Here is an 18588-nt window from a genome sequence, read left to right on the forward strand (position 1 = left end):
TACTGTTATTATCATGTATCGCGTTCAATCATCTTAAATACCATATTAATTATAAAGGTACGTTGTAATATGTGAAGAGATTTGTATTTTAAGACGGCCTGCTGTTATTTATACATGTTCTAGATAATAAAAACATGTCGGAAAGTGAACATCCTGAAATTCAAGGCCATTTTCACAATGTCATCAAACCCCCAAACCCGAAAAAATTCAAGGACAACAAAATAAAGAAAAACAGGCAAAGAAAGTATTTTTCAAAATTTACAACATTACTTTTTCTTCGTCTAAATCAAGTGTAATGTTAAATCACCCCAAAACAGTCAATTACTTAATTTAAAAAATACATATACTCCGTGCACGTTTTCTTTCATATCAAAAAAGTAAGAACATCCTTTTAAGGCGTTAAAGTTTAATGGAATGATAATTCCTAATTTTGAAGTGTTTGAGTGTAAAAAAAAATACTTTAAAAAACAGAACAAAACAAAAAAAACAAAAAAACCAAAAACCCCCTTCCATAAAAAACCAGTCTACCCAAAAAGCTAATACGTTGCTTACTTTAATACGATTGTCTTAAAATTAACAACAAGGCACACAGCAGACCTCCTTGCTGTCATCCTTACCAATATACAACATTCAAAAGTCAAAATATGTACGTGTACATGTAATATCACAAACTATGATAAAAGAAAAATAAAGCACATGCAAGGGAAATCTGATAATTTTTATCGAGGTCAACTACCTACAATTTCCAAACCCAGACAGACTACCAATTTGGTAACTTTTGTAACTTTATCTCACGACCGTACCCTAAATCCCTGATCTAATTAGAACTTATGTTTTCCTAATGACCGTTACGTGAATTTAATTGTTTCTTTACGTCTGTTGTCTCCAAACTCATTCTTTGGTCTGTGCCGCGTGTTGTTTTGATTTGCGATGAGCGCATACATCATTGCACTGTCAGAAAGGTGTGGCCAAAGTCTGGGCCACGGTATATAAAGGTCTGCAGGACTCGGGGTAAAGCATCGAGTGTATCTTACGAAAGGTTGTACGACAAAGCCAGGAATTAGTGTAAGCTCATTTCATCTATTCGTGCTTTTATTTGTCTTTATACTTTTTTTGGCTTTTATTCAAAAGCTTAAAACTCTGTAGAATTTGCCTAATTTAGACTTACTGTGACCTTTTTGTAAATATTTGTAAATATTTACAAAATATATTTTGTAAATATATTTGTAAATATATTTTGTAAATAATAAGCATATCGATGCTTACTTCAAAATTGTCAAACTGTGAATATTTTGTGAGTGCAAACAATTTAATACTCAGTACAATGGGTTTTTTTTCTATACTAACTGATTGCAATTGTTTTAATAAGTTTATGAAGCTTTTTAAAAATTGGCGCTGTACATTAAAGGACGTTTCGTTGGTCGACAGCCTATTTTGGTGTTCGAAAGTCAGCTCTTCTAAATATTACTGATTTTTTTCTTTCGTCTTGCAGCACATTTTTGGAAGGAAAGATGATGAGAATCCTGAGCGTGTTGTTGATGGCACTGTACCTCCTGTCTTGTGCCTCTGCTTACGTCATCTACAGGATGGGGCCAATTTACAGGAGGCCGATCTACAGGGCTTACTACAACCACGACATCGACGACGACAATATCGTTTATCTAGGTTAGTTGCCCTTAACTTTATTATCAACCCCTCCCTGTCTTTAATGGCCTATAAAGTTACCACCAGTTTGCATGATTGGCTAATTTTAGCCACCCAACAATCACGTGATTCGGTCGCATTTTTAGCATGTTTCTTACATTAAAAAAAACTGCCTTGTCATTGTCTTTTGCAATAAATTCGTGAAGTTTATATATTGGTGGTAAACCCAATGGAGAAATATTCTTTCCGTAACATATTCCGAGTATTGTACTGAATGGATTAACCATAATTCCAGTAACTCAGATAGGATATACCAAACTTTCTTTTTAGTTATGTTTTATGTATTTATAAATTAATAGCGGATGAAAATTAAATAAGAAAGATAACTGTGTAAAGTTTAAAGAAGACTGTTATTTCTGCGTTAAACAATAACAATTTGTGTTTAATTTAACACAATCCGGTATTCGAAGACTAATTATTTTTTTCTATCGCTGCGCTGCAACTTATAACTTATAAAAGTGCCTTAAATGTTGAGAAAATACAAAATGAAAATAAGCCAAATGAGGTATGAATTATTTGATTGATGAATATTTTGACGCACTACACCACGTGTACATGTAACGCTTTATCTTACTGTCTACTTGTAAAATTGCAGATAATAATTGATACAAATTTGAACAAAACACAACACAATAAGAAGTTATGCCTAGAAATGTGAAGCTTATTCTATTTATTTGTTTTTTCTCTATGTAGGTTGAAAATTTGACGTTTATAGAAGAATCAAGATTGACAGAGTCGGAATTGATAGGAGACTCGGGTGTCACGCTATTCAATTATTTATTTCTGTACAGATGCACACATATATATTCTGTTGTTAAATAAAACTACTTTTCTGCTATATATCATTGTGATATTTTTTGCGTGCGTGTGTGTGTATGTGTGTGTGTGTGTGTGAGAGAGAGAGAGAGAGAGAGAGAGAGAGAGAGAGAGAGAGAGAGAGAGAGCGAAGGGGGACCCATACTTTTAAATGATTTATTTTCTATAACAATCTAAAGCGAGTTAGAAGCTTGTCACAATATGTCTACCGTGCTACATAAAAATCGGACAGTTTTACTTTTTCCCTAATGTTTTACGATAAAAATGTAACCACATGCATTTGTCACACGAATGATCCAAATTTTTTGTCCAATTGATTGACATATGAAAAGCAGGTCAATAGATGTCGATAATCAATGCTCCGGACGAATGACTTGTGATAGCAGTTCAGTTCTAAGCTGAAAATGTCAACGACAGGGTATATTTTTTTTATTCTTCTGACACGTACATATGTTAATCACTTTTTTAAATATTGTTCTTATTGGTTTATCGCTGTCAAGTGATCCTATAAAAAATTGTATACTAGTACAGTCCTAGTTCGGTGTACTAAAGATTGTGTGTCGATAGAAAAATATGTCTTATGAATTGAAAACAAAAAATACATTTCTATCTATAAAGAACGGTTTTATCTATCCTCAGATGGACTCAAAGAAAAAAAAGTCTTATTCTTTTTAAAACGAAACAAAAACACGACATGAGCCTTGTTAAGTAATAATTGAAATATAGTGAGCTCTGTATGTTCCTTATGACTCGACGTTTGCTATTAAACTTGAGAATGACCAATTGAAATACTGTAAAAAGCATTGTGAACCTTGATAAAAAAAAAGGGGGGGGGGGATAAAAAAAAATATTCCGTTTAAATTGTGACATTTAGATACTGTTAACATTATACAGCAGCGTAAAATGCTTATCATCATTTTTTATCTGTATGTTTTCTTTCGGCTTACCTTTGCTAATTATTTTTTTTAAATCGATATTTATTTTTGGGAGAGGGCGGTCCAAGTTTCTGAACCCGTGCCCAATCTATTTGTAATTTTGTACAATACAATAAAAATATGTTAATCAAATCATTTTCAAGTTCCATATCTTGCAAAAAGTAAACATGGGCCACAACACTAACCTAAGGAACAATAGGTACAAATGTGTGATAAAATCAGCTTGATGGAGTCCTAATACAAACTGGACAAGGTACTAGTATAGTATATATGTAGATCCTATATAAAAAAAAGTCCCTTTTCCCCCTGGATATTATTTTGTATATAATCAAGGCCCTTTTCTAAAAGGATGATTTTATAGCCATATCAAATGTTAGGCACTGCAGTTCTCAACAAGATCTTAAACAAATTGTTGAAATATGAGATATAAAGAACGCCATCTAGCGTTTATTCGGTGCATAACTGTAGTTCTGCCTCGGCGATCGTTTGTTTTGCATTGGTATCTGTTGATTTTGCAAAAAAAGGCTGTAGGTTTTGTTTTAAGCTGGTCTATTTCGTATTTTAGTATGTTTTTAAAATAATAGTTGTTCGTTTTGCATAAACGTCCTTTTTACCCTTTTCGCCGCCCATACTTATTCTATTTTTCACACTATATAGCTTTATTTTTTAGATACTTTATTTCTTTCCTAATTTTATGTACTCTGTCTCTTTAATTATACTCTGTCCCGAGTTTTTGCTTCCAACACTTTTTGCTTGATATTTCGATAATCATAAATACCTTTGTGCTCAAACTACGTTCATCCACTACTATGAAAAATTATCTGTTTTGAAACGCCCTCTCTACCGTTTAAGGTTTCAATACACATCCCAAAATAGAAAGTCTACGGGGATTTTGCATTGCACCAGCCATTAATAAACCCGGATGATAACGTTGAAAATTTGTGCGAGGTATCCCGAGTACTTACGAATGCAGTAAACATTTCCCATTATAAATCTCCGTAAGAAATTTGTTTTCGTTCCTGTTAACTTTTATGAGTAAAAATTGATAATTGTTCAATGAAGATATCTTTGATGTATTCCCTTTCATCGATTTCAACTGTATTTCTTTCACAGGTATGTGTATTTTTTATTAAAAATCATCAAAAAGTGATGGAAGCAATAACTTGGGACAGACAGATTGCACCTTATAGACAATGTTAGGATTGCCCGAGTATATCACATGCTATAATTCATTACCAGTACTTCAATAAACTATATAATTTATCAAAACAAAATTAGTCTATTAATATGATATCATAATTATTGTAATACAAAAATAAACTATTGTACGTGTTTAGGTGTATGATTATATGCAGCCAGTGTCACAAACAGAAGCCGCCGGTGAGTAAAATAATTTATCTGGCGGCCTCATGCGCCTAGTGTGGACATTATAACCCCTTATAAATTATAATACTGATATTCGTATTCTAAAGGCGAATTCTTTTTCGACATGTAATTTATACAAGATAATTTTGATGCCCATTATGAACACGGCTGCAAATAAAAAAATAAACATTACAAAGTTTTTACATAATTAAAATGAAAAAAAAAAACCTAATAATTTTCAGCAGATTTGTTCACAGTAGAGGTAAGAAAATTATGTATAAAAAAAACTTTTTTGGTAGTCATCAAACAAAATTGCATGATAAAAGCAACTTTCATATTAGAGGGGAAGTCATTTCCCTGATGCAAAGATTGAATTGTTTCATGGTTTATATAATGTACATATATGTGTGTAAATGTGTATATGAAATATACCATCACTCGAATTAGTTACATTATAGGCCTACAAATGCACAATTTAACGGTAATTAAACGCTATAAGAGAAGAAATATTTGAGATTCAATTGAACTTTAAGGACGAAAATATGTTCTCGCTATGGAAGGTCTTACTTAATGAGCAAAGGGAGATAAGTTTAAATATTTTCTGATCAAATAATTTTGATTGAATATGCCAATATGCCACCCTTAGTATTAATGAACTCCTCCCTGTTTATAATTCGAAATGCCCAGAATACCGTTTGCCCTATTATTTCCATTAAAACTAAAATCGCGTCAAATTGGCCGATTGTATTTATGGACTTGTTGTATTAGCTAAGATGTCCGATCCAAGGTACCGATGCTTGATGAACTCGTCGTACACTTTCCGCCATGCCAACCCGCGTTCTTGGTTACCACGTTCTGGAAAGTTCTATCCATCAAAACTAAAACCGCTCATTCAAAAAACGAATTGCACCCCTGCGAATGTTATTGTCATTTAAATTTAGACCACGTGGTTTTATTTGACCCTTTTAGTTTCGCAGTAAAAATTGTGCCTCATGATGATAGTCTATTTCTTAGAATTTATAGGTACTTGTAGTCAAATGTAAAATCTAGGCATTTATTGATTTTAAACTTTATCTTCATTAATTAGAGGATAAAACGAGTTCTAGAAATAAATATGTAAATAGAAATTATAATTTTTTTCTGCTACTGCAACAATTAAGATGCTTAGTAACGGTTCCCATTTTGGGTTTAATGTTTGATCCGCGCCTGACCTAGTAATAGCATCAATTGTAAAACAGACTATAATATCTTATGCAGAACATTCCTTGAACATAGCTCGATATACTAAGTTTTTATGCCAACCAAACACCCATTCTTTTTTTTTTTTTAAAAGCATGGTATTGCACGCCAAAAGCATCAAACATGGCTATGATTTTATTAGGCAACCAATGTTTATACTTTCAACCACGTGTAGAGTGGTTGAACACGAACGATAACTCTGTTCTAAATATTATCGTTTAGTTTGAATAACCTCTAGAGGATGAAATAAAACATATATCTTAACAGATTTTCATGTTTTAACATAAATCAAAGTAGGATATGATATGAAAAATGACCAGAACTTACGTATTTTGAGAATATTATCCGAACACTTACACTTCCGCTCAAAATTTCACAGGAACTGAACAAATCTCGGTGAAGTCTCGTGAACTTTCATTCGAGCATCTCTGGATTTATTACATACTTAGCTACGATAAAGGAAACATTCCGAACACATTCGCAGGGGTGAATTGACTCATTTTATTTCTATGTATACCCTAAATAAGTTCCCAGTAAATATATTCACTCTTTTCGAAATCAGTGTACCTTTGTAGACTGTGTAGAAAATAATACCCCGGTAAACCATAGCCATTCAAAGACTGAATCACGACGAGAAATATTCGCGACGATGCAGCTCTCACGAACTTCACGAACTTTTCTCGCACGTGAATTAAAGTTGGTTTACAGTACTCATTCCCTAGACTGGTCTTGTGAACTATCAGTAGGTAAACTTTAAGAAGGCTGAGTGGTTAACAAATTACCTGTCAGATCTACCTTAAATAAGTATTTTACAAATGTATATATAGACTACTAAGTATTACATGTATCTGGTAAATAGAAAATCCATATATTTTCACTTCAAAATTCGAATATATCCCCATATTTTTTTTTGGAGCTCTTCTTCTCAAGAAGACTAATATAGTCTAAAATTGGTAACGACCATCCAGCTCTCTTTAATGTCATTACGCACCCAATTCTCTTTCTTACACTTAAAAGTTAAGTTGTTTAAGCCGTTGCAACAATTGAAAACCGAAAACATAATTCATGAGTCTCCTCACCTTTCCATGATCAAATCATTTATAAACGAGCGACATCCTATTAAAAGGAAACGAATTTAATTTTATTGAAAAAAAACAAAAAAAATTGATAATAATAATAAAATAGAAAAAAAAGACAGAAAGCATTTGTTCAAATGTAGCACCAGTCACAAAAATACAAACTCTCTTCAACAATTAGGACGAATTTTGTAGCACATCCAACAGAACACAGACACGGGTTTGTAAGCATCACTTGCTTCCTCTGCAGTATGGCACTTAGAGAATGGAAGAATTGGTGGTAAGGGTTTAATTTTTTTTTTTAAAGTTTAGACGTTGTTTTTACATCACTAGGGCAACGCAGAGAACAATGATCGTAGTCCAAGTAGAAACCAGAGACTCGCCAGAATTTCCTTCTGAAAAAAAGAAATTTTGATAAAATGATTAAAGGAAATCCGTTTGCGAAAGCAGCATAGTAGAAAATTTCTACACGAAAATATTTTTCTTTTAAATCCCATAACGGACGTCTACGTTCATTTATAGACAATTTGTACACGACGAAACCATTGTTTTATCCCTTCTCCAACACATTTCCACCATGCTGAATGCTGATCTTAATAAATAACGCATTTGTAAAAATACAAATTGAATGTTTATGTATACATCTTTATACGTACACTTAATTACTTAGTAACAGTACAACTTTATAATAACCAACCAAACCTTTCACCACTTTTATCTTTCATGTTTACCAAATTTAAACATAATTCTCAAAATAAACACGCAAAAAAATAAATAAATAAATAAAGTTATCGTTCTTGTTTTTCAAACCAACATAGCCCGGAAGAGTGCGCATAATGAATGACGTTTATCCCAAAGACATTGTATTATTAGATATATATTTTCTTATGCATTAAACATTCAGTTTAACTGCCCACAATAATTTAAATGAAATGATATGCATACAGTGAAGCTATTCATAGCATCAGGCACGTAGCATCGTTTTTGGGAAAGGGGAAATTTATCCGAAATCTTGATAAGGAAAAAAAAGACAATCTTTTTTGTCCTAAATCTTCCATTTTTTTTTGGGGGGGGGGGGGGGGTTGTAGAAAATATCAAAGTACATAATCCGTGGATAATCCGGACCCCCTTTCCCTTTCATGCTATGAGCCTGGGCATCCATATTTTCACACATGCTCTGATTCTCATTTTTCTCCAATAGCTCACCGTCATATTTTAACTTTGTAACCTGCCTTTAGAGTAACGCAAAATTTCTCAAATAAAATATGCAAGTTTTGGCAATGAAATTAAATGCAAACGGTATTCATGTTTAACTTATCATATCATTAAATTGCAATTAACATTGCTTTTCCATTTTAGGAAATTCCGTTTATTACTAGTATTAGATAATAAAATCGTTAACTCAAACACAAGATAATAAAATACCCTTAATGATGTATATTTCTCCCTTTAAATAATTGAATAAAACCGTGCTTACTATTCATTGAGCTGTATTGGTGGACCCCGCCAACCGTCATCCCAGACTTTCGACGCGAATTGCCTCCGTCATTAGCGGTACCCGTAGATGGATCTAAGAAAGGAAAAAAATAAGTAAACATAATAAGATGCAAAACATGAAGGTATGTGATACTACAGGTGTTTTAACGATGTAAGGCCGCCAAACATAGATGCATACAATATTCTTAAAATAAGATAAATGCACTAGAAAAGCATTCATATCAAAGTCTATGACTGCGTTTTGAAGTAACACAGTGTAATTCACAGAGCAAGTTACTAATTAACACATTACCTCTGACGGCTGTCGTGCTTCCATGTTCATGTGAATCATCATGGGCATGACTGTCATCATCATGATGACTATCGTGGTCATGGCTATCATCGGTGTCATGACTATCGTTGATGTCATTGCTATCATGACTATCGTTGTTGTCATGGCTATCTTCGTTGTCATGGCTATGGTCGTCATTGCCATGGCTATCGTCGTTGTCATGGTTATCATCATTGTCATGGCTATGGTCGTCGCCATGGCTATCGTCATTGTCATGGCTATCATCATTGTCATGGCTATGGTCGTCTCCATGGCTATCGTCGTTGTCATGGCTATCATCATTGTCATGGCTATGGTCGTCTCCATGGCTATCGTTGTTGTCATGGCTATCATCATTGTCATGGCTATCATCAATTTGATTGCTTTCGTCGTGTTTATTTCTATCGCTTTCATCGCTGTTGTTGTTACTATCGTCATGGTAATCGTCTGACTCGCTGTGTTGATGATCATCGTTTTCATCACTGTTACCATCGTGAAGACTTGCATCATCATGTGAATCGTTTTCGTTGCTGTCACCTAGCAACTGCTTTTCTACAGAATTGTCCTCATAATCGTCATCTTCATTGCTGTCATTTTCGTCGCCGTCATTTTCATTAGAATCATCATTAAGACTCTTGACATTAAATATGTTAACTTCATTTTCGCCAGATTCGTCAATTTCGACCAAGTTTTCCAATAAACCACTACCAAGACTAACTTCTAATGAAACGTCTGCGTCTTCCTCCCTTGAATCGTCCGTTTGGTCGTCACCATTTTCCCTGGAATCCTTGGTTTCATTGTCGTCCTCGTGGCTATCATCGGTGTGTTCAAGTGAGGTATCAACGTCATTAGAAACGTCGTTGTCTGAAATACAACAAAATAACTCTATCAATTAACAAAGACAAATGTTAACAAAACCAAGCAGCTGGTTTTTTTTTTTATATATGTTAACGTATCGGTGTCGTTTTCATTTTGTTCAACATGGTTTCTAGATCGTCAATATGTTTTATATACTAGTGCCTTGTTCATACGTGAAAAATAAAAATTTGTAGCCCACCCTCTTGATCGTCTTCCGTACTGTCGTCTGCTAGATCTGTTTTGATTTCTCCATCGTCTGCTGAAAGATGGTCGTTCAGGAAATCAACAATGGTGCTCAAAACCTCCACGCTGACGGTGTCATCGGGAAGAATGGCCGACTTCCTACTCTTACTATCGTTTGTTTCGTTGTCGTCTTCATCTTCCACCTTGGAGTCATCTCGGTCGTCGTCGGATTTAGCTTTCCTTTTGTCAGACAACTGTTGAATGATTGGCTGAACGTTGTTTATCTTGGGAATGATGATGTCTCGCACCGTGCCCACGAAGTCCTGCAAGTTGTCGCTTTTTTCCATCAAGTTGTTAACATTTTCTCTCATTTTTTCCAAACCTTCCGCTATTTTATCGGCGGCTAGGTTCCCCAGAACCTGATCGCCTGCCGTTCTCTGGGTGCCGACATATTGGTTGATGTTAGACTGTGACAGCGATACCATGCCATTCAGCTGACTCCGAACCTCGTCATTTCTTGTTTGCTCGTCACGCAGTCTCTCACTGCTGTCATCGTCTTGGAATGGAAGTGTCAGTGCGCATGTGCTGATAAACTGTGTCCATTTTGACCTGACGTTCTGTATGGCAGTTCTGTGTTGTGTAGGGCAATCCTCTAGGTGATCTTTGAGACAGTCCACGTATTCTTTCAGTGGTCTACAAATTAATGTTGGAAATATCAAAATTTGAAGTCTGATTATGTAGAAATACACGTGAACTTGAATTACATGTATACATAGCAATCGTTTGCGAAAATTTGTATTATATAGCAGTTGGGAATTCTAGCTAGACCTACTCGTCACTCTGCTGAACAGGCAAAAAATGCCTTAATTATCATTCGTCTAAAAAAAAAACCCAAACTTTTATATCTCCTCGAATCAACTTGTTAATTTTTATTAATTTTTACTATATTGTTCTCTTCTGACGTATAGGTTTATTCTATATTTCTTAGCGTATATTGAGTGACGTCATTCTAATCTGTTGATGAGACATATATCAACTTGGTGCCAAAGAAAACGTGCAACGACGTCCATTAATCTAACCCTGAGGATATTCGGACTGCGTTCATTGACTTTCTAATGTAAATCTTTGTCATGTCAATGGGTTTTTTTCAGCGCGGGTTTTTAAATTAACTAAATTAATCGACATGAAGTGAGAAAAGTCATTTCATTGTTGAATCCACAAGATTTCACATTATGGAAGGTGTTGACATCTTCTTGAAATAAAGGGACATCACCCATCATTTTCGTGTCACTGACTTCTGTGATGTACATTTTTTTCTTGACAAAATGTTAAAATGATCTTCATTTATAATTTTTTTTTTATCAAAGTGGGGGGAAATGCGGTCGTATCCTTATACAACGGTTGAAAACATTATTAAGGTGGTGTCGCCTTCATGAGATAAAGGGACATCACCCATCACTTCTAGGTCAATGACTCCTCTGATTCATCTGCTCTGATCAAGTTTGGCTGTGAAACGCAGTTTTAAATTTTATGTAACTCCTCTGTGCATTTAAACCCTTCAAGATCTGTGGGCATGTTCACGAAAGTATCTTAAGATTCGTCTTAAGACATGTCATAAGACATATCTTAAGACGAATCTTATGACCAATCTGAGACATATCTTAGGATGTTTCTCGAAGCTATTTCAGATGTGTCCTAATCTAAGACATCTTAATTTCAGTTTGTATGTATCCTTACAAGAAAAACGGTTAAAAACGATGATACAAAATACTGTTCTATTCTTTGGAATGTATTTTTTCAATCAGAAAACATAATTTGGGTACATATAATCATAAATAGAGTAAATAAAGTTTTTGTATTATCACATAAGTATTATATAAACTGTGCAGTGTGTTGAGCATTTGGTCGTTATTGATTTATATATATATATATATATATATATATATATATATATATATATATATATATATATATATATATATATATATATATATATATATATATATATATATATATGATTCCTGTGTGGCTATTTCAACTTTACGAAAACTCCCGAACTTCATATTCTTCCCCATCCCTTTCCCACTCGATCTTGTGAGAGAGAGAGAGAGAGAGAGAGAGAGAGAGAGAGAGAGAGAGAGAGAGAGAGAGAGATTTCTTGTGAAACATTCACTTTTGGATTTTTTATCTGCCTTTAATCCAATAAATGTAAGTGATTGTCTTCAATATTATGGAATTTTAACATGTAAATAAATACTTTTAGGAAAAGCTAATGTATGTAAATGAATGGTTCACACAGCAGTCAACATACACTTGTAAAAGCACGTGTATCTTGTTCATGTTTTTATATGATCAGCCAATGATATTGGTAATTGGTTTTAATTCGCGCCAGTCTTAAATTATACGTGCGTCCAGTTCTGTCCAGTGCCTATTCATTACATTATACATATAGAGTGAACCATAGCCATGTCATCAAGAAAAAGAAATCCTAACTTTTCTAGAGGCTGAAATTCAAATCATTCTCAAAGAAGTGGAGAAATGGAAAGGAGTCTTGTTTTCGAAACTTTCGACGGTAACGACAAACAACACAAAAAAGCGAGTATGGGAGGCAATTTGCCATTTTTACTAGTTAAGACACCTGTTAGGATGTCTTAAAGTTAAGATATTTTTTAAGACATGTCCTAAAATAGGACGGCTTCAAGAAATTGACTTAGGACTAAGACGTATCCTAAGTGATGTCTGAGACATATCTTAGTCTTAAGATAGCTTCGTGAACATGCCCACTGGTTTTTCAAAACGCTTCCCCAATTCTTTATTTCTACTATTATTAACAATATGTGAAAACCAAACCTATTCACGATTGAAAATCATTGAACATCAAAACAATGCAGGGCAATACAACACCAACATATTTTTTGTTTCGTTTCTTGAAATGACAGTTATAACATCATTTTTACACGGACTCGTGACACAGTTTTTAACTACACGAAAAAAGAATTTTAAAAATGGTCACGATCTTTTATCACCTACAGGAAAACTCGTTTTGTTCTGACAAATGACAATATTTGTTATTTTAATTAAAGTTGAGTTCCTGTCTCCACAGGTAAGGCCCGTAACAAGGATCGGCAGATGGGCACCATACCGTTTATTTATACCGGCTTCTATATCAGGGACACAAAGTCTCAATAGATCACACAAAATCTTAAGGTTTTAAGGTACATCGACCCTCTGACAAGGGTTAAAACTCGTGCTTGGATTAAAAAATATTATTTCTTAACCAAATTTTTAAAATCAATTTTAATTTCTTGGTCACTTAGTTTTCCACAATGTGTGCTATTAGATAAATTTCACTCATAATTTAGATTTTTTTGCGGGAGAAGCAAATTTATATATATGTATCAATTTATACATGTATATATGTATCTATGAGAAGCATTGTAGTAAATCTTGAACTCTTTTTGATGTTATAATTAAGAATATCTTATGTAACAACAATAATGATGGATATTAAATCTACACTATTAAAATCATCCGATGAAATTCATTTTTTCAAATAATTATCGATATTCATTTTCTTTAAACACATATCAGGTTTATATTTGTATTTGTAACAGGACTTCACTTAATCTAACGCTGCGAACTTATGCGTTGATGTACGAAGTTGATGTCATCAAAACCACAAACCTCAAACAACTCAAGGAAGATACATGCTGAAAAGTCATATTTTTATCGTTTAGAACTCATATTAATTTTGTTTTTATAGCACAAAACAAAATATGCATGTTTTAAGGATGTGGCTATAGGAGTTATCGAGGCACAGTAGTTAAATCATCCACGGAGTTAAATTCATTTGGTATGATGATACCAAGGTAAATCCCACTCAGGGTTAGGGTTAGGGAAATGAGGGTCATGGGGGTCAGTGACCACTTTAGAGAAGGTCAAAGTGAAAACGTCACGATGTCCACTTGACTAAATCGCGGCGGCCTACCACATGTTGAAGCGATTCATTATTTACATGCTATTTGCATTAACGATATACACACGCTTTTTCATTACCTATACATGTATACGTATTTCATTCATTACACACGTTTTCTCTACTGATCCAAAAAAGTGACACTATACCTGTTTCTCAGGACTGATAGAACGAAATAAAGAGTAAAAGTTGACCTTTTATGAATCAATAGCTTATTTAAGGAATGCATTCAATATTTATTTGTTTTATACGATATTAAAATGGTTTGGGGCAGTTTACGCTTTATAAACCGCGAAGCGGTTTATAAAAAAAGCGTTAACTGTTTCAAACCATTTTATATCGTATAAAACTAATAATTATTGAATTCATTCCTTATAATTTAATTTTTTTACTCTTCATTGTAGATAAAATCGGTCATTTGACCTTTAAAATGACGTAAAATTGTACAAAATTCACACGTAACGTCAGGCGTATTGATACGTTTTTGACGTTAGTCTTACTATGACGCAGGCAACATTCTTTATACGATATAAAATAATTTTTTTAGCCAATCAGAAACCGCGTTACAACCAGAATTAAATTATTTAAATATAAGTGTGAGTACATCACTGTACTGTATGAAAAATGACAGTGAAAATCTTATTGATCGGTTAACACGACACAATTTTTTCAAAAAATAGCGAGAAACCAAAGGAAAGGGAAATAAGCACACTCTTGAGCTGTTTTTCACAGAACATTTTGGAAAACTGTAGCTTAGTTTTTAATGATAACGACGTTGTAAAATAATCGACTTACGTATTCTGTAATTCTATCAGCATTATTTTATCAATCAAAAACACACCTATTTCTTTTAATGGGCCCTGAATGCACTATAAAGTAATAATGAATAAAGCCAGCAAGTTATAAATCGTTTCAGAATTCTTTGTTAAATATAAAGACGCTAAAAAAATTGTCGAAAGGCATTTTATTTTTGGACAGACTGCATATACAATATTATTTGAGAGACAGGACACCTTGAACATATAATTGTAAATTCCGTCTTGTTAATTAGGAATAAAAAAGTCAACTTTACATATAAATGAGATTTTGGTGACTTGGTTTCGTTGTTTTTGTGGACTTGTGTAATATAAGAGGCTCGTTTTATGATACAAATTACCTTGTCAAATCGCAATATAAACGAATTAAAAATATTCATTTCATTGTATAAAGTTGTTTATGACACATGATAAAGGCTGGTCCGTGTATAATTATTTAGTCTGTCATCAGGAAACGAAAGGTGTGGGGTGGGCGCAAACACCCCCCCCCCCCCCCGAATTTCCTTCCATTTAACAATCGAAAGTATATAATTTTCTTAATTTTTTATTTAAGTTTGTTCTATAATTTCTATTAAATTTAAATTGCGCTGACCTTCAGATACAAAATCTTATCCTCGAAATGCAAGGGGAAAAACACATTAAATATTAAATATATCCTGTTAAAAAAAATTAATCAAATAAGGTGGGTTTCGATATGATGTCATAAGACACTGCGTTTTTGAAATCATATGCACATTTTAAAAAAAGAATGAGTCACATTAATAGTAGCTACAATGCACAAACAATCTTTTGACTTTATAGAACCAACACTTGCAATAATGCAATCACTGACGCATAACATATATAATCACTCATTAAAATTCATAATTTTTCCTAAGTGTCAGAGTAATATTCAGAGAAGACAGGTCAGAGAATACGGTGACTGTTTTCACAAATAAGGGTACTTTAAATGGTGACACAACATACGTTCAATTCCACAGATCATTTTTTCAAAAACAAAATATTTTTTTTTACTGCGTTCATCGACCAAGGACGATGATTATGATGAAAGTTCAACAACACATTAGCCATGAATGTCAGTCTCAACCAAAAGGCCGTTGAAGACCTATTGCTGGTTCTGAAAACCATCCTTTTGATTTATTTATCAAATGTCAAAAGCTAATTAGATTTAAAAGACAAAATATACTTTCATACGGTTTCTTGAGTGGATTTAAACATAATGTTCATTTTTTTCATTGTATATCTCAACTGTTTTAAATATTGACATTTTTATTACGATTCTGAATTTAGAATTGCATGCCATACATTAATTAAATACGATTCTACATTCACCTGCATTGTTAAAAAAGTTTACTGTAAGTCAATAGGATTCCTATATTTTTTTTAAAGCCTCTTCTCTCTTTGACGAGAATTTTCCGCACAAATTTAAGAAATCTTGTAAATTCATTTTGAAATCTTCATAATATTTGGTTTAGGTTTTCTTTTAGATACCAAATTAACATGACATTGACGATGAAACTCGTCTGTAGCAGTTTGGAGTGCGCAGATGTCACGATTTGCATTTTTGCTAATTACCCCCTCACGATTCCATTGTCCTCCTTGTGGGTAGGACCACGTGACCTTCTCGGGCGATTTGACTCGCCAACTCTGATAAAGAGACAATAGAACAATACCTGCAAGCAAATCTTGGTCCTCCGCGAGCAATGACGTCATCAATTTCATCGTAATCGTCCTGACAATCGTTCTCGTCGCAAGCATTTCCTGTTAAATGAAATTAAATTCAAATGATTGTAATCATGAAAGAAAATTGATTTTGGGGGCCATTTTTTTTAACGAGATTTAACTTTAAACATGTAAATGACTTTGAGAATTCAGGACTCGATTTTCCAAATTAAAAAAAAAATCGACGGCTTTAAATTTGAAAGAGAAATCTTTAAAAATGTTTTTAGTTACCTAACAGTAATATCATTCATAGATTTTGAATTAAAATGCCATATGAATTAATGAACCATATGCATACAAGGAAGGTTAAACAAGAGACTGGTAACTTACCAAAATTTGTCGCAAATGAGCAAATCAAAAATGTGAAAAATAAAATCCTCATGATTTTTTTTTTATAAAAGTTACTAGATTGTGGAGCACTTCGAATATTGCACTTGCACACACGTGAAAAGTTATTCTATTAATCCGTTAACACCACTATAAAAATACACACAGATGGACACGCACCGACGGCTCTGATGTTCTTGAGAGTGTAACGACCAAAGACAACGTCCCATTCATATAGCCCCTGTTCCCAGGTGTCGAATAATTATAGAATATGACAACACACAATTGTCATTGCGTGTATACAAATGCAACAACGCGACCCCACGATACACCAAACACGCACGCTTTAATAGAAAGAGCCAGGCCGCGGGATATACCTTAACGACACGTCTTTGTGCTAATGGACATAAATTTTTATACAAACAAGTCAGCGTCTTAATTTTTACAAATTATTTTACCATTGATTTGTCATAGCGGAAAGTTTGGATGTGATGCTAGGGGGGCTGAAACCTCATTAAAGAGGGCACATTTCTTTGTGACGTCATGCACGTCAGCAACTTTTTTGATATGGCCAAGCAAGGAAACTGAATGAACAACAAAGAGAACACGAAAATGTCAAAGGTCCTAAATAAATAGAAAATGGAATTAGTCAAAAATGCGATCTGTTATAAATAGCCGAACACCAATATCCTTTTACTCGTTTATAATAGATGAAAACGTGAATCCGTTATATCTCGTCAGAGAGATGAGTCATGATAATAATTAATTTTTGTATTAATGTATATATATATATATATATTTATATCTGTAAGTATGCCCATTCTTGGATGTGGTCGGTGGTCATGCATTGCCATGTTCGTGGGGGCATTAGACACGGATGTCTACTTTCACCCGTTCATTTTATTACGCTTACAACACAACAGTAATATTTGTACATCATGGATCCCCAATAACTTGCTTACGAACCTTGAAGTGTGGATACCTAAAATGACCTCTCCTTTTTGCATGTCAATGTCATGTTAAGGACGTTGTTTACTCAGGGTTTGAGTTCTCAAATCCGGATTGTGAAAAGGTTCAATTTCATGAGTAAAACTTGTTTTAAATACAAAAAGTATTTATGAAATGTATTATGATTGACATAACAATAGATAGTTTTACTAAATTATGGAATTAGGCTCTGACAAAGTTTGTGTTTTAGCGAAACAGAGGAAATTCGGACTAAATTTTTCAGATTTTGTTTTCCACTGAAACATCTTTGGTAGTACTATAATATCTAAAGTTAAGAATTTATTTGTTAGTCAACATAATTTTGCATATTTTCTGTTGGTTTTACTTTGCTTTTTCGTTTAGATAGGCGCATGGCACACACTACAAAAATACTGAAAATTGCTTTAAAATGATTAAAGACACCTTATCTCAAAATTTTGATCATTGACCTCATATAAATTTCATGCCAGCAGAGAAAGGTCAATATACTTAGTTTAATACTATAAATGTTTCAGCATTATCATCATTCAGTTTTTTGTTATATTGAATCAAAAATGGGTAGTAATTTGAGAACTGATAGAGGAAATTCGGACTAGAATATCTATAAAAATTGTGAATGAAAACTTAATGCTTTGTATCTATTTAATGTCACTACCATTCATAAACTGTATTTCATTTGTTAAAGAGTTAAGCAATTTGTATTATTTTCACAATTAAGAAAATCTCAATCATAGTGTAAAATTTTTATGGATTTTTCTTAAATTTTCCAAAAATTTTC

At 33.4% G+C, this 18588-nt stretch overlaps 1 protein-coding gene and 1 long non-coding RNA gene across 2 annotated transcripts; one reads left to right on the forward strand and one right to left on the reverse strand.

The window, feature by feature from the left end:
• Positions 1-961: 961 nt before the first annotated feature.
• Positions 962-2544, forward strand: LOC105344238 (uncharacterized). Its single transcript, XR_902840.4, has 3 exons — positions 962-1065; positions 1493-1665; positions 2398-2544. It is a non-coding gene; the product is annotated as an uncharacterized lncRNA (long non-coding RNA).
• Positions 2545-7178: 4634 nt separating this feature from the next.
• On the reverse strand, positions 7179-17030 carry LOC105324335 (dentin sialophosphoprotein). Its single transcript, XM_066069391.1, has 6 exons — positions 16827-17030; positions 16448-16535; positions 10000-10676; positions 8925-9806; positions 8613-8705; positions 7179-7530 (listed from the first exon to the last, which is right to left on the reverse strand). Exons 1-6 carry the CDS (start codon positions 16876-16878, stop codon positions 7457-7459), a joined length of 1866 nt encoding a protein of 621 aa, XP_065925463.1. The 5' UTR covers positions 16879-17030; the 3' UTR covers positions 7179-7456.
• Positions 17031-18588: the final 1558 nt, after the last annotated feature.

Source organism: Magallana gigas, chromosome 8 (assembly GCF_963853765.1).
Source record: "Magallana gigas chromosome 8, xbMagGiga1.1, whole genome shotgun sequence".
NCBI classification, from domain to species: domain Eukaryota; kingdom Metazoa; phylum Mollusca; class Bivalvia; order Ostreida; family Ostreidae; genus Magallana; species Magallana gigas.

What these genes read in the sequence shown, in the direction of transcription:
- LOC105324335 (XM_066069391.1), bottom strand. Translation starts at nt 16,878, where the DNA reads ATGAGGATTTTATTTTTCACATTTTTGATTTGCTCATTTGCGACAAAT. An exon ending in CTCATTTGCGACAAATTTTG is followed by an intron (nt 16,536 to 16,826) that starts GTAAGTTACCAG and finishes TTCATTTAACAG; the next exon opens with GAAATGCTTGCGACGAGAAC. An exon ending in CCAATACAGCTCAATGAATA is followed by an intron (nt 7,531 to 8,612) that starts GTAAGCACGGTT and finishes TCTTTTTTTCAG; the next exon opens with AAGGAAATTCTGGCGAGTCT.